This window comes from Sardina pilchardus, chromosome 7, assembly GCF_963854185.1.
Source record: "Sardina pilchardus chromosome 7, fSarPil1.1, whole genome shotgun sequence".
Classification (NCBI taxonomy): domain Eukaryota; kingdom Metazoa; phylum Chordata; class Actinopteri; order Clupeiformes; family Clupeidae; genus Sardina; species Sardina pilchardus.
In genome coordinates, this window is record NC_085000.1 from 28,495,833 (window position 1) to 28,513,332 (window position 17,500).

The following is a 17,500-nucleotide window of genomic DNA, read 5'->3' on the forward strand; positions in this document are numbered from 1 at the left end:
TGTGCGTGCGAGTGTGTGTGTGTGTGTGTGTGCACGCGCACACTCGTGTTTTGGATGTGAGCATCAGAGAGAGGCATTATCCTGACTGATCTGTTCTCACCCAGGCCCAACCTGTCATATCCACACACACACACACACACACACACACACACAGAAAGACAAAAGACACATAGTCCCATCTATACTCTTCCCATACTTTCGCTCCCTGCCAGAAAGGGGATTATTTGTGGAGAAAAAGCCATTTTTCCGCCCCGTGTTTTCTGGCATTGTCTTTGAAGACTACTGTGACAAGTGTAATCCTTTGATCTCCAGGTTGAACACACTCTGACAAGATAATCCTGTCTTTCTGCCTCTGTGGTCAAATGGAAGATACATCAAGAGAGGATCCATCCAAATAATCCACATCAGACAAAAGCGGAGGAATCCTCTCGCGAAAAAGACCGAAAGAAAGACAGAAAGAGTGAAAGAAAGAAAGAAAGAATGCAAGAGAGAGAGAAAATCTGCAGGCTTTTCTGTCAGGAATTCAGCCAGTCCACCTGTGATGGCAAAGCCATTTTCAGCTGCTGAACTTTGACCTTATCAAAGAAGGCAGCACCTCTGGGTGAGAGAGAGAGAGAGGCGAGAAAGGGAGGGCTGGAGCATGAAGGGAAACATAGTTCCTTTAGCTCCACTAATAAGGCACAATATGGAGCATTAGCTGCTGTGGTCATCCCTTGTCCATGTTCAGCGATGGTCATCTCATGTGTAGGAGTCTGCGATGGTCATCTCATGTCCATGTTGTTCAGTGATGGTTGTCTCACACGCAGCAAAAAGGTGCTACAAGTAGAGCCAAAAATGGTTCTGTTGCATGCATATGGCACTGCTAAATGGTTCTCTAAACTAATTTGAAGGGTCCATCAAAGGAACCCCTAAGGGTTCTTTAAAGTCTGCATGGTTCTATATAGCACCCCAAGAACCCTTTTTTTTAAATTAAAGAGACCCTATGCAACTTTCTGCAGGAGACGATCGCTCCTTGTTTACATCTGGAAGTCTGAGACGAAGAACCACGCTTGCAATTTATATATTTAGATATAGCCTATACATGTATAAATATACACGCTAAAGCTGTCAGGAAGCTCTGCAGAGAAAATGCAAACATAAAACGAGCGAAAGTGAAAAACGAAACCGAAACCAGAGATGAAATCGCCAATCCTGCATAGTTCCTCTTTAAGAGTGCATGTATATGTTGTTCAGTGATGGTCATCTCATGTTTTGTTTGGTGATGGTTGTATCATATGTGATATAATGAACACATGTTCATCAGCTCTTCAGCACCATAGAGCAGCAGGGGTTCATTGCTAGGTTGTGTGAACACAAAAAGCCTAATCTCTAGAAAAATGAGAGAGTTGGCAAACATGGACAGTAGTATGCAGCATCTAACAAGATGACTGGATGTAGATACAGTACATGCAGGTTCATGCATGTTTAAAGATAAGAAGGCTATTCTCAGGGAAAGGGAGGAATGTTCAGCAAAGGTTTGTGTAGAGGAACTGGATTTAAGTTGGGGGGGGGGTCAGCCTGCAAAATGTGCTGTATTCAGTTAGCTGCCTAGAAATGGTTGGAGAAGGCTAACACTAGTGGATTAGTGCTCTCAGCGTCTGCCGCTAGACTCCACAAGGAGAGGTATTTTTTATTTTTGTATTTAACTGCATATTGCACAACTGTGTGTGTGTTTTCTTGCAGCAAAACAAATTGCCTCATTGGAGACAAATAAATTCTACCACTACTATTACTAAACACTGCACCTTAATTTACTGTTTCAGTTGGAGAAGCTAACACTGATTATGTGCGTTTGCTGTGTCCATGAGCTTATAAGCCAGTGTGGGGGAGGCATATTTTCCCCCCTCTTCTTTAAATCTCTTTATTTTATTCAGAATGGATTTAGTCTGTGGGTGGGTTTGGTGTGCCCAGAACCGAGATTTGTGTGAAGTCTTTGTATGTGTGATGTGTGTGATGGGAGTGTTATTGAGTGAGCGAGTGAATATGTGTGTGTGTGTGTGTGTGTGTGTGTGTGTGTGTGTGTGTGTGTGTGTGTGTGTGTGTGTGTGTGTGTGTGTGTGTGTGTGTGTGTCAGACAGAGTGTGCAGGTTAAGTGGGGCCGTTTGAAAGCCTCTTTTGTAGCCCGTGAAAAACCCTCAGTTATCTAAACTGGAGTTCCAGAGCCTGCCTGCCAATCAAACACGGCAGGGTGAAAGGTCAGCGTCTGTGGCAGGTTGGGAGATGGATGGGGGGGCAGGGGGAGAGGGGAAGGGGAAGGGGGGGATCGGGCGAGGACAGAAGAGGGAGAGGGAGGATAAACCCGACCTCTCGCTCACCTGGAATTCGTTTTTAAATCTTTTTGTGTGTGTGTCTTTTCTTTTCTTCCTCTCTCCCTCCTCCGGCCCACCTCTCCCCTCCTCTGGCGGCAGATTCCGTTAGCATTTCCATGGCTCGCGGGATGACAGCTTAATGACGCTAGGGAGTGTTCTCTCTCTTTACGTATGTGTGTGTGTGTGTGTGTGCTTTTGTGCACAGTGTGCACATACCTGTGTGTGTGTGTGTGTTAGGGGTGTGAATCTCTCATGTGAAAGACGATACGATTCGCATCTAGATACATTGTCACGATACGATTCAAAAAAAGATACATGTTAATAGCAAACGATTCGGTACGATTCAATTCGATGCGATTCGATGCAATTCGATGCGGTTCAATAATCGAAAGTATTCTGAAAGTTATTTTTCATTGTGCACATTCACTTTACAATTGTGCACATTTTACATGATCAAGTTAATGGTTATCAATAGGACAAACAACTTGATGTATGAACATGACAAAACATTTTATTGTGAAAAGGTGAGGTTTTTCATATAATATTTTAGTAATGGCACACACTGAGGACACCATAAAGAAATAAACAGAAGAAACACATATCTCTGTATATGTTGCATAAAAAAATTAAAGACCAAAGAGGTGTCGTTACAAAAGAAAATAAAGCAGTGCTTTGCCCTTGGCCTTTTCTCATGTAAAAGAATAAATGATTCTCTGCTTATCTCCCTCAACAATGGAATTCTCTTCTCTGATTGGCTGATGGGGTGGCCATTAACTTCGTATAACCTGCTACCTTTGAAGTAGTTCCCGTATCACACTTGAATATTAATTCGCCAAACTCATTGCGAAGTTTAAATGAACTGTTACGTTGCATCCAAGCTGAAATACAGACGTGCAGAACCATAACATTGTAGCATAATGACGGAGGTGGATTGTAGCTAGTTGGATGCCATGTAGGCTATAAAAGTAGCGATCTTTCAAAGTTAAAAGTTAATCAGAATCCTGGGATATGCCCGCTTCACAACGGGAGAGATAGAACCAGAGCCATATAAGGAGACCTTCTCTTTTGAAAAAGCCAAACGACTTCCAAACTTTGGATTTAAGTTTCGCCGGCGCGTTGAATATAGGTTCGGAGTTGTCAGAAATCTTTTCTGAGGAAGACTAGCATCTCATTCCTTCAGGCACGTCCAGGGCACGTTTCGTTGGAATGGATAGAAGAACGTGATAGGCTATGCCATCTTTGACCAATGAGAGGCTGTCATTGTTCTCAAATCAAAATTGGGATGCACACAGCCACGCACCAGGCCAGGAAATCGAGTATTTCATAAGAGACGGTCAAGTCAGAAACGTTTGCGAATGTGAACCGATTTGTTTCTTTTAAATCGAAACAATAACCGATTCATGTCATGAAAAATTCGAAACGAGGCTTGATGCATCGATGTAGTCGTCTTTTACAGGTTAAAAACGAATATCGATATGTATCGGTTATTTTTTACACCCCTAGTGTGTGTGTGTGTGTGTGTGTGCACGTGTGCACATGTGTGTTTTTTGTGTGTGTGTGAGAGTGTGTATGTGTGTGTGTGTGTGTGTGTGTGTGTGTGTGTGTGTGTGGTTGTGTGTGTGTGTGCATATGCACGTCTATGATGCTATCAGGCAGCATGCTGATAGCTCACTAATGGACAGGAGCTTCTTCCAGAGACCAGGAGTGGTGGTAGTGGTGGTGGTGGTGGTGGGGAATGGGGGTCGAGTTACTTTGGCCCAGAGGCAAAGGGCTTTTGCTGGGCTTTTGTTTAGGATGTTCCCCCTCAGACCCCCATATCCCCTCTTCTCAATGATAAACCTCCAGCTAGAGGCCCGAGAGTGGGCTCAATGACAAGCCGATACACAAACCACACTCTGTTTAGTGAGATACATAGGGGAAGACATATTTATGTAACATTGCGTTGATGTTATGCAGCTCCTTTACTGTAGGGAGATACTGTATTGCACCTCATAGGACTGTATTAATGTCAGCCACTTGTGTCCTTAAGTGGAAACAGCTCATGACCCCCAAACAAGTGTACAGGAGATAAGCTGTTTCAGATTGCAATCCAGTCTTTTGCACTGCTGACTTTGTAGCTAGTTTCATCAGTGACGTGACGTGTGTATACATTATATGTGTGTGTGTGTGTGTGTGAGAGAGAGAGAGAGAGTGAATGTGAATTTGTGTGTATGTTTGTTATAGGTTTGTTTTATATATATACAGTATGTATACACACACACACACACACACACACACACACACCCTCCGACCCATCCTACAGAAACACACACACACACACACACACACACACACAGTCACACACACATTCTCCAAACTTCTGTAGGCATAGCGAGCGCTGCACCACAGCATAGGTGGTAGTTACCCTCGTGCGTTGCTGCTGAGTGGAGCGAGGGATAGAGAAGCGAGTGGCGAAAGAGTGACGTGTTGTTTGTGCGCGCCGCTCTCCGCTGCATTGTGAGGGTTTTTATTTCTGCTCCGTCACGTTGTTGTTCTCCCTCCTCTCTCTGTCCGTTACACACATGGGGACTGCGCGAGCCGGGGGGGTGGGCTCGTTGCGGCGTTATGGATATCCGCGTCGCCCTGTCCAGGCCCGTTCCAAATCGATGAAACGCAATTTCGCTGCCTCTCGTTTGTCCTTTTAATAGCTTTTTTTCCCTCTTCCCTTCACTTCCCCTCGCCTCGCTCGCTTCCTCCCTCGCTCGCTCGCTCTCTCTCTCAGGCTGTCCCCTGGCCAGTCACCATGTGAGCAGAAAGAGAGACAGATTTTAAAAAGGAGTTCTGCAGCGCTAAGAAGTGTCTTATTACCCTCCCTCAGCATATGTGTGTGTGTGTGTACCGCTGTGTGTGTGTGTGTTAGAGAGGGAGTCTGTTGCCATTAATTATTGATAGAGGCTTGCTGATAGCGCATGTGCCAGCAGTATGTGTTGTGTTGCGTGAGCGCGAGCACAGTGGCAGCAGCAGCAGCAGCAGCAGCAGCAGCAGCAGAAGCTTCAGCAGCCTTTATTAAGGAGAGCAGAAGCAGGAGAACAGAGAGAGAGAGAGAGATAGAGAGAGAGAGAGAGAGAGAGAGAGAGAGAGAGAGAGAGAGAGAGAGAGAGCGAGAGAGAGAGAGAGAGAGAGAGAGAGAGAGAGAGAGAGAGAGGAGAGGAAGATAAAGAGTGTGAGTGAGTGGAAGAGAGAGCAAGGACAAGAAAGAGAGAGAAAGAGGGAGAGAGGGAGAGATGCACCTGTAGCTGCCTCTTCTTTTAGCTCCGTCAGCAACGATCAAAAGCTTAACCACCTCCCAGCAACAACTACTGAAGAGGGAAACTAGACAGAGAGGGGGAGAGAGGGAGAGAGGGAACGTGAAAATAGATACATATACGATAAGAGAGAGGGAGTGAGAAAGAGAGAGGGAGAGGGAAAGAGAGAGAGAGAGAGAGACTGCAGGCGTAGGGAATCTTGAGCACTAGATAGCGGGGAAAGATGCAGAGCAGCATCACTGTAGAGCTGCAGGGAGATAGGAGAGCGGAGTGAGGGAAGAGAAGACACAGAGCGATAAACGAGTGCGCGTGGAGGTCTGCAAGGATGGAGAGAATATAGGCACAGTGCAACAAAAGGGAGGATATAGTGTGGGAAAGAGAGTGACAGAGCGACTCAGGGGAGAGGTGAACAGAACAGACGCAGATGGAGGCAGATTAATTCTGAGATAGACGAACACGGAGACACCGACGTCAGGACACGCTCAGTTCACAGGGAGAGAGAGAGGGAGAGAGAGAGAGAGAGAGAGGGAGAGAGGGAGAAAGGGATTTAGCAAGGAAATATAGACCAGAAGATAGACAAAAATAGCAGTTCTAAAAGGACTGTTCTTAGAGAGAGAGAGAGAGAGAGAGACACAGACAGACAGAGAGAGAGAGAAATAGAGAGAGAGCACATGTACTTAGGTACTGTCACTGTAGATAGGACAGGATAGATAGATAGATAGATAGACAGACAGACAGTAAAGTACAGAGAGGAAGTATCCTCAGCCTTCTGGTGTGCAAACATGATGAGTCGCCAGGCTTACTTCTACCGGGTCCCTCCACAGGAGCTGCACCGCCGGAACCAGCTGCAAGCGGACCCCACCAAGACCAAGGCCCTGCAGACCGTCATCGACATGAAGGTACGGACTCACATGCTCCGCCACCACACCACGCCCCACACCACACCCCACACCACACCCCACACCACACCCCACACCACACCCCACACCACGCCCCACACCACACCCCACACCACACCCCACACAACTCCACCCCACACAACTCCACACCACACCACACCACACCACACCACACCCCACCCCACCCCACCACACCACACCACACCACAGCACACCACACCACACCACCACACCACCACACCACAACACACCACACCACACCACACCACACCACACCACACCACACCACACCACACCACAACACAGCACACCGCAGCACACCACACCACAGCACACCACACCACACCACAACACACCACACCACACCACCACACCACACCACCACACCACACCACACCACAGCACACCACACCACACCACAACACACCACACCACACCACACCACACCACACCCCACCGTATCACACTCTACCCACACCCCACACCACACGACACTGCATTCAGATACTTCAGAAGAGGCCAGACAACCTGATTTAGGATCAGATACTGGGATAGAAGTGCGGCCTCACCTAAAAGTGTAACATAACGTGCCGGAGACACTGTTGGATATCTGACTTCAGCTCAGGTGAAGCGGTGGCCAGAGTAGCTTTGGCAGAGGGATAAGGTGTAGAGAAAGGAAGTTGATCTGGGAACAGTGGCAGCAGTGCAGGGCCAGTGTTTTTGAGAATGTTCCTGAAGACGATCTACCTCCATTTGGGGCTAAAAAAAACCTATGTGGTTTTGACGTAGGGATGGATTTGTTATCAGGTTCATTGTTTGCGCCAACCGATGTAGCTTTTGAGGATTCTGGAATGATCTTTGTAACCGCATTGATTTCACAAGCTTGCCCCCGTTACCAAGGCTGATGTGCTCACCGAGGCGTAGCCATTTATTTGATCCCTTATGGTTCTCATAGAGGGAGAGGAGGGCTTTTGTACTAGCTCTGTGTGGAGTGCTAACAGCTGAAGAACATCAAAGGGCCTTGAAATGGCTCCAGTAGAAAATGTTTTAGTCTCGAGATGAAAGGGGCTGTTATCTGGGTCGATTGTGGGCGGCCATCTTGGAGACCAGTTGTGAATGGGTGCTCCGCAGTAACTGAGGTCAGATCAGTTTCCTGCAGTTTCCACTTGTGCATTAGTGATGCCTGCGAGTTTGTGAATCGGACGGGCGCCTGCACCTGGCGTCTGCAGCGGCTGGTGGAGCCAACATGGCGAACTAGACGCGGCTGACACAGTTCCATATCATTGACCCTCTTATGGCAGACCAAAAATAAGTGAACACTTTAAAAGTATCCTCCCTACTGGGAAAAGCTGGTATTAAACTGGCTCTTTTCTAGTCCGGCTCATTTCCCCACATTCCCATTCCCAAAAGTTCATCTAGGAGTACATCCAGAAAGATATAAAGTCCTTTTCCTATGAGAACAGAACAGTGGATCTCTGTAACCATGGCGACCCGAGCAGATAGCATAGTTCTGAGTTCTCGTGTGTGTGTGTGTGTGTGTGTGTGTGTGTGTGTGTGTGTGTGTGTGTGTGTGTGTGTGTGTGTGTGTGTGTGTGTGTGTGTGTGTGTGCTTGTGGCCATGCTCCAGGTGGGCTCTATGGAAATGCAGTAGATTGTCTGGTGGGCTCCATCTGTGTGGAGACTGCAGGGGCGCTATCAGGAAGAGAGCATATTGGTCCACTTAAAGAGAGAACACTTATTCAATTTGTTTCAAATGCCACATATGGAAGCTTTCACTCTCCGCACTGGCCTTTGATGTCAGAGAGAGCTGTGAAAAATGCAGTCGACTTGACACACACACACACACACACACACACACACACACACAGTCACAAAAATGCCAGCATACACCATCTGTCTGATTTTACTCTATGCAAGCATACTTAAAGACACACTCTCTCTCTCCCTCTCTCTCTTTCTCTCTCTCTCTCTCTCTTCTGTCTCTGCCTCACATACACACACAGTGGCTTGAAATCAGAAAGACGAACATGACATTATTGCTGAAAACGTACAGTACAATGAAGGCTTTCTATGAGATTCCACTAAATTATATGTTTAACTTCTACTTATTGCTCGTTCTCATCCCAGGTCAGTAAGCTATCTCCTGAGTATGACTGAAGATAAAGTTTCAAAACAAACGCCACAGTGTTTGCTTGCTCCAGTTGAGTTTTTCAAATGGCAGCTCAGCTTCTGGTCCTGTTGCGCCTGTTGAGAAACAAATGTAGGGCAGAGACTTTAAGCAAGAACTGTCACTGTTAAACACACACCACATCCATACAATTCTCTAGAGACATTAATACATCATAAAATTTTAATAGAATGCTTTTCTCCTTTGCTGAACATGCAACGCAAACAAACAGATGAGATTCATGGTGTAGGGGTCTAGTATCCATGGCAACAGCTTGAAGAAGTTGTACGCTGTGTGTTGGAAGTTCTCGTGTGAGGCTATGATATTTCATGCTGTGTGTGTGTGTGTGAGTGAGGGAGAGATAGAGAAAGAGAGAGAGAGAAAGAGAGAGAGAGAGAGAGAGAGAGAGAGAGAGAGAGAGAGAGATAATAGAGAGATAATAGAGAGAGATCTGAATGCATTCTTAAAATCATCCAGGCGCAACAGACAGACTTTCAGTCACAAAATATTTTTTATAAAAGGCAGATCTAGAAGATTCTGATTTACAAACCTCAAAAGAATTTAGCTTATTCGTCACTTATTTTGAAAACACACCAACTCTTTAAGTCTGTGCGGTTCAGTTTTGTAACTTGTCTAACTAAGTGTGAAGTTACTAACTCACCTTAACTAAACTTATTTTGTATTGTGTGTCACAGAAACTCACTGCTGTGCTGTGCACTGTTTGTAGACACACTAATATTCCTGTTATGTGTGTGTATGCGTGTGTGTGTGTGTTTTTGTGGCTCTGTGTCTAACATGCCTGTGAATGCTGAACTGTGTGTTGTGCAATTTTTGCAGAACACCTCACCACCGTTCTGTTTTGACCCAGATGTTATATGGCAGGTACAGTACACACAAACTCTCTCACACACACACACACACACACACACACACACACACACACACTTTCTCAACTCTGCCATGCTCTGTAGACCCTCCGTCCTCCTCTCTGCCTGTGACTGCAGGCTATCTGAACGTACTGTACTGTATCTCTTCTGTAACCCTGCGCTGTGCCTATCAGAATGCACGCTCACGCTCTGCCCTGCTGCTGCTAGTGTTCCATGCTAATGGGGTTCTCTCTTCCTCCTCCTGACTCAGCACCTGAACGCTGACGCCGCCCCGCGCTCCGCAAGGTCACCGAGTCGTGGGGCGTCTCCCGCGCGTCGTCAGCGCTAGCCGGCGCGCTCCGCGTCGCGTGCTCGCGTGTCAGGGCTGCGTTGCCGACCGTTCGGCCGAGCACTTCCTGTTGCGGATATGTGAGACGCGTGGCTGTGCTGATGGCGCTGTTCTCTTGTGTTTGTGCTCGATACCATGTGTGCTTCAAAGAGCGTCATCCGCTCTTGTGTGGTCAGACGTGGATGTTTAATGGCTCTTAATGGAGTTTGGAGAGTGACCAATGCAGAATTGCACCAGGCCAAGTTTGTTGGACAGCGATAACAGACAACACCGTGTGTATGCATGTGTTCTAACTGACGGACAGCAATGCACAATACGGTTCTGGGACGGAAAGAAAGTAGTGCGTAATCATTTTCTGTGGTGTATAATTATTTTCAAAGACTTAGAATGCTGGTCCCCATCTATCATGGCGTTCAAAGGTTAGCGTTATTAGTGTCTGCTGAAGAATACAAATTGAAATATAAATTGCAATTTAGTGTTTACTTTTTGTTCTATTGTTAGCAATGGCTTTTCTTCTGTTGATAAGCACATGTCAAGTCGTTGTCAGATGAAAAATAAGAAAATAGCATTCCCAAGTGAAAATGCTCATTTTTATGACCCTGGTCTTGCTTCCAAATGTTCTGCTTGTTGAAAGGATCTTGACATGGAGTCAGATACTTTGGCAATCAAGATGGAGACATTGTGGCATATTTGCAGACAGTTATAATCTCGAACGGGTGGCTTTGCTGAGAAAGCCTGAATTCCTGCTCATTTGCCGAGAAATGCTTAGCAAATTGTGGTATAGATGGTATTGCGCATAGTGATGAGGAAATGATTGAAAATAAGTGTGCGGAGGAAGGTTATGTACACGACGTAGTTCTCCTTTGACATACATGATGATGCCTTGAATGGTCTAGGAGGCCTAGTGATGGAGGATCAGTGATGGCACAGTTTATATATGGAGGGATGTGGGCTCGTTGTGGGGTGTAGTTTTTCTTATAGAACAACCTTTGGGGTTAGGTTTTACTTTCCTCTTTCTTCTCTCTCCCTCTCTCTCTCTCTCTCTCTCTCTCTCTCTCTCTCTCTCTCTCTCTCTCTCTCTATCTCTTCCCTAGTCTGTGGTTTTGCTCTGATGGCATCATAAAATCTGCTTCCATTTATTCAATTACACTTGCATTTTCTTTGGAGTCACTCATTTTTACATACGTCTAATTCTGTGTATCTAAATGCGCACAGGAGGCATATGCATATGCCAGTCATTTCCAGGGTGCCATGGTTACGTTACGGATACATATAGAAAAACTCATTGGAATAGGATTACTGACATTGGGCTCTTAACCAAAGAGCCAAAAAAAGACAGAAAAAAAACAACACAAAAAAAAGATTCCACTTGAAAAATAATTGTAACCATTGGTTACTAATCCATGCAACCAGTCTGCAATGCCCGTGGTTAGCCATTAGCCACTCGGCTGTCCTCTCCCTCCACGCATCCCATAATTCCTCCTAATCAGCAGTCGGGTGTGGTGACTGGCAGTTATGGCCCCAGCCCTCCCTCTCAGACTCTGGCCACGGTAATATCCGTGGCGATCGCTATGGTGACACTGGCGAACACAGTGACGGCAGAATAGAATTATGTCAAAGGAAATGGATCTACAGAAACCTGGCCGCTGTCTGATCTTAAGCCAGATACCCACCCCAGACAGGCCTAATAGGGCTTTACGGTCCCCACACTATTACCATAAAGATGAGTGGGCAAATACTTTACATTAAATAGTAATCTTTATAAACTTTTATGGTTTATTTAGTAGTATTTTGTTATTACCTAAACCATTAATGGGGGAGTCGATGGCAGAATTATGACAAATGTAATCCTGAGAGAAGGGTAACATTCAATCAGGGGCCTCGTTGCTAGCGTCTGGGCGACTTCTGCGCAGTTGGGTTTTTGTGTGGCTTGTCTGCTGTTGTGCGAGTCTTTTTGACTTGACCTGAGAGTTGCCTCTGGTTTGCGTGCTCTCTTGTGCTCAGCACTGCAGTTTTACAGGCCCCTTCTCAGCTTTGGGCATTTTCTTTTAACTCTCTTTTTTACTTTCTCTAACTTCTCTCTAACTGCTTGTCTGTCTTTGTCGAGCTGCTCCAACTAATCCTGCTAACACGCGCTAACTGTCCGCTTCTGTCAGCTTGCCATCTGCGGCGTGTCTGTCTAACATCTCGACTTTTCTCTCCGCTTCCTTTCTTTCGTTCGTTTGGTGTGCCTATCAGTTTGTTTCCGTCTCCGTCGCGGGCTGCCGTGTCTGCATGTTGCCAGGAGCGCCTCCTCCTCCTCCTCCTCGTCCGCCTTCGGAAGGCTGCTTTTTCTGGGATGACGTCCTTTTTTCGTGCTCTTTTTTTCCCGTTCTTTGGCGTGTGTTCTACTGCTGTCTCGCCGCTCGCTTCCTGGTTCGTACTCACTCCTTACTCCCTACTCCTTACTCCCTTACTCCCTGACCCCCACTCCCTTACACCTCCACCTACCCTTGACATCACCCCCCCAACCCCCCACACACACCGCCTCTCCCTCCTTCCTGCCCTAACCCCCCCCCCCCCCCTTTCCCCACCTCCCCTCCACCTCCCCCGCACAGGACACCAAGATCGCCTCCCTGGAGCGCAACATCCGCGACCTGGAGGATGACATCCAGATGATGAAGACCAACGGCCTGCTCCACACGGACGGGGCCGAGCGCGAGGATGACCTCAAGCAGGTGGAGGTCTACAAAAGCCACTCCAAGTTCATGAAGAGCAAGGTAGTTAGCGCTCCCCGCTCTCTCCCCCACAGAGGATCATGGGGAAGGGAGACAACTTCTACCTCAGACTTCACTGAAACCACCCCTCCTCCTGTCCTCTCTCTCTCCATCTCTCTCTCTCTCTCTCTCTATCTCTCCTCCTCTCTGTCCCTCCATCCCGTTGGATGCGCAAACAAAGCGGGCCGTGGAAGCGAGGGATGGCTTGGCCGATGTATGGATGAATGAGCAGATGAAATGAAATGATAGCAGCAGGTCGGTTTACGCGAGCGCTTCGGGTGTCCGGTGTCAGCGTTTCCTCAGCGACGACCTTTTGTTGCGCGGGCGCAGGAAATGCCGGAACGTTCATATGCCAACTCACACACACACACACACACACAGAGAGAACAACAACACACACACACACACACACACACACAAAAACACACACATAGACTGTCTCCCCTTTCAGCTGCCTGATCGGCCCCCATGATTTATTGATGTGTGTGCACGGGGAGTCTGATTTATTCATAAATGTACAGGCGACAGGGGTGATTTATTTATAACCGGGCCCGACTCGGGTTTCATAAAGCCTCTCCTCGGCCCGGCGGACCCAAACCAGTGGCCACTGTCCCCCCCCCCCCCCCCCCCCTTCCCCCCTCGTCCACCTCATCCCCCTCTGCGTCCTCTTCCTCTCCTCCCTCGCCCTCCTGGCGTTCCACCCATTACCGGCCGTCTCGGTGCCGTCCCTGTGCCCCCCATTTGTCAGGGCTTTTGGACGGGCCCTTGATGCCCTCATAAAAGGACGCGTTTTTTTTTTCATGACAGGGGCTTTTCAAAGGTCACTGACAGACCTGGAAAATGTGTGTGTGTGTGTGTGTGTGTGTGTGTGTGTGTGTGTGTGTGTGTGTGTGTGTGTGTGTGTGTGTGTGTGTGTGTGTGTGTGTGTGTGTGTGTGTGTGTGTGTGTGTGTGTGTGTGTGTGTGTGTGTGTGTGTGTGTGTGTGTGTGTGTGTGTGTGTGTGTGTGTGTGTGTGTGTGTGTGTGTGTCTCAGCGATATGCATCTTGAGCCCGACCGCCTGTGTCATCACCTGGGTTTGATTCATGTACAATGGAGTTCATGTGCCCAGGCATACACACGTATACATACTGTACTCATACACACACACGCACACACACACACACACCTGTATTTTTGAACCTGGATGCCTGAACAATGAAACATGCAGATAGCATATGTGTGCACTGAACACATCTGTCTCTCTTAGCACAATCAGAGAGGTTTAGATTAGACCATGTGTTTGCAGACAGTGGGCTGAACATCACAGAGACACATACAGGCATACCCACACATGTACACTAACACCCCCCCCCACACACACACACACATGCAGGCTCACTTGAAAACATTCAACCCAGACGGAATCATGTACGTCACCTCTCTGTCAGTGCTTTGGTCTGTGGGCCCGAGCTCTTTGTGTGTGTGTGTGTGTGTGTGTGTGTGTGTGATGAATGGGGAGGATGCTGATAAGCTGAGCCAGGGCCCTGGTTTCTCCTGTTTCTAGCTGCTCACAATGGCCTTTTGATCAGCACCAGCTTCGGGTGCCATAATCCCACACAGTACATCACCCGAGCCCCTTCAAACCCACCACCCCTAACTGTGGGAGAAAAGGATTTTTTTGGGGGGGTTGGGGGGGTTGGGGGGGCGGTCACTTCATACTTCATACATGAGAGAAAGAGACACGGGGTCAGCTTTCGCTCTGTCCTCTGGGAGGAAGCCCGACACGTCACCTTTGAAAGCGTGTGCGACCCCAGATATGGGTCACGCCGCGGGAGTGCTGAGGGAAAGGAGGTCAGTGGTGTGAGAGGTCAGGGGGGCGATATATGTGTGTGTGTGTGTGTGTGTGTCAGTGGATGCTGTATTTACAGCTCTTGGGTCACCGCTGATGTGCTGTAGTTGTATTTCAGTCATAGATGCTCCCAACGGTCCCTTAATGGAGGCTAACGTTTGCAAACACATTTACCGCACGCTGCGTGTCTTCCTCGCTGGACGTCTAATGGCCGCTATGAGAAGATCCTGAGGAGAGCAACATAAATGATGTAGAACCATTATTTTGACGTCTTACCCTTTGAGTTCCCCCAGCTGGCCTGTGGTCCTTCATCAACAGTAGCCCGTGCTGAAAGTGCGGCAGCTGAAAGCAAGCTGCCAATAACACATTAATCAAGCTCAGTGAAACATTGGAAAAAGAAAGGTGGTCAAGTGATTGCTGAATATTGCACACACACACACACACACACACACACACACACACAGAGAATATTAACCAGACTGAAACCAAATTCCAGCATCTGCATTCTGGTCCAGATCCGGATGACCACAGGATGTAGGAGAAGGGGGGGATATGGTAACCCTCTGGCTTGAATCAAAATCTGAAATACATCTGACCAGTACTTCTGAAGTTCATAGTAAGTAAGTGAGTGGACACACACACGAACAGATGGACAAACTCGATTACAGTGCCCTCTTCCCCTGTCCAGGATGAAAACTGCAGATGTCTCGGACTGAGCTTCCGGCTCTTTCCCTGTCCCTCGCTTCCGTGCTAAGCCTCAGTAGCCCCTTCTGTCCTTACAGATACCAGGGAATAATCAACGATCAGCTAGATTTGAAGTCATTTACGGAGAAACTTGTTAAATATAATCGTCTCTCACCATGCAAAAGCACCAAATGTCAGTGTTGTCGAGCGGGCTGGTGGTTGCTGGTCAAGCAGCTATTTGTTGTTAGTCTATGTGCTCTTCTCTAGGGGCAGGAACATGGAACAGTAGTATCCAGCGGTTAAGCCGTCTCGGTCCAGTATAAATGCCTCTTGCTCTCTCTTCCTTCCCTACTTTTGTGTGAAATCCAAAACTATGTTGAGAAAACAGTGCCTATAAAATAATATTATCCCAAGGCCCCCTTGAGGGCCATTGTGAATCACCAGAAAGTCACACACTCTTGTGTGTGTGTGTGTGTGTGTGTGTGTGTGTGTGTGTGTGTGTGTGTGTGTGTGTGTGTGTGTGTGTGTGTGTGTGTGTGTGTGTGTGTATGTGTGTGTGTGTGTGTGTGTGTGTGTGTGTGTGTGTGTGTGTGTGTCTTTGTGTTCTCTGTGTTTTAGGATAAGTGTAGGCCCCCCTATACCCTGAGGTCCGCCCGGGCGACCACACGTTCGCTAGACTCCACATTCCTGCTCCCCCAGCAACAGCGGATATCAGATCAATCAAAAGTACCCCCCACTTACCATTCCTCACCTCTCTCTCCCTCCTTCCCTCCATCTCTCTCTCTTTCTTTTTTCTCCTCTGATATTCCCTCTCTCCCTTTCCTCTCTTTACACCCTATCTCCTCCTTCTTCCTCTCCTCGCGCGTCACTGTCACTCTCCCCCTCTCTTTTGTCTCGCCTGTTATTACTCTCCCCTAACGCGCCTCTCTTCTTTCACTGCATTTTTCCCCTTTCTTCCCTCCATCTCTTGTAGTCTCTGTAATCGTTCCGCTTACACCCCTCCCTCCATCTCTCTCTCTCTCTCTCTCTCTCTCTCTCCATCTCTCCCTCTCCATCCTATATCCTCCCTCGCTTTCTCGCTGTCGGAATGCTGATGTCATGACGTGTTCTCTCTTTGTGCAGCGCCACAATAACGGAAATCTCCCTCAGAATCGACTTTTTCGCATTTCTTGGCAGCGGAAAGGAGATGACAATCTGGTGCGCATAACATTGCAGCAAAGCAACTAAAAAAAAAAAGATGAAAGAAAACAACAACTATTAAAGCTGGAGACGACAGAAAGAAAAGAAGAAGAAGAAAAAAGAAACCAAGACTCTCAATCAATTTCCTTTTGGTTTTTTCGCTTCTCTCCTCTTTTCCTCCCTTGTCTCTCCATCCAACCACACACTTCGCAGGGCTGATTGATAGCGGAACCGAGAGGTACACCAAGTATGACACACACAGAGAAAGAGAGGGGGAGAGGGGGGGGGGGGGGGGTAGTGGTTCTCACTGGACTGGACTGGACGTACTGTGGTTGCTGATAGCTTCGCTCCCCTCTACGCTGACACATGCTTTTTTACAGACCACGAGCTGTCAGCTTGGCCAACAAGAAGGCAGCCATCATACCCGCACCACCACCACCACCACCACCCCCCCCAACTCCAACAAAGATGCGCCTCCCGATCCACGCTCTCTCACACAACTCCCCAGCCTCCTCTAATCCATCATTACAGAGCTAGCATCCCCGCATTGATATACGGCCCAGAGACTGCTGATCAAGACTTTATGTTAAGCTGCGCTGAGGGGCTGAGGTGTTTTACAGTGGAGAGACGGGACCAGGCAGAGATGTGGGAGCCGGTTAGCTTTCCCAGCACATTTGTGTCAGGATGACCCCTCGCCCGGTGTCTCGACAATCCGCAAACTCACTCCCTTCACTTGCGCCGTCTTTTGCTGTTTTCCCATCTTGGCGCTCTGCGCTTCTTACTGATCACTTACGGCCTGTTCTTTCTTGCTGTGTCTTGCAGTGTGAAGCCTGAATCCGATTCTATAGCGTGTGTGTAAGTGTGTGTGTGTGTGTGTGTGTGTGTGAGTGTCTGTTCTTTCTTGCTGTGTCTTGCAGTGTGAAGCCTGAATCCGATTCTATAGCGTGTGTGTGAGTGTGTGTGTGTGTGTGTGTGTGTGTGTGTGTGTGTGTGTGTGTGTGTGTGTGTGTGTGTGTGTGTGTGTGTGTGTGTGTGTGTGTGTGTGTGTGTGTGTGTGTGTGTGTGTGTGTGTGTGTGTGTGTGCTTGTACGTTTCAACTGCTTGGCAGTTGCAAAAATGTCCATATATGTCTAATATGT

At 47.7% G+C, this 17,500-nt stretch overlaps 1 protein-coding gene across 1 annotated transcript in view; it reads left to right on the forward strand.

The window, feature by feature from the left end:
- The window catches only part of LOC134087871 (ERC protein 2), a 283,328-nt gene that overhangs the window by 28,624 nt on the left and 237,204 nt on the right, over positions 1-17,500 (forward strand). Inside the window, exons 3-4 of the mRNA XM_062541676.1 lie at positions 6,457-6,531; positions 12,511-12,672. Coding sequence (XP_062397660.1) covers positions 6,457-6,531; positions 12,511-12,672 — 237 coding nt within the window. The remainder of the gene's footprint in view (positions 1-6,456; positions 6,532-12,510; positions 12,673-17,500) is intronic.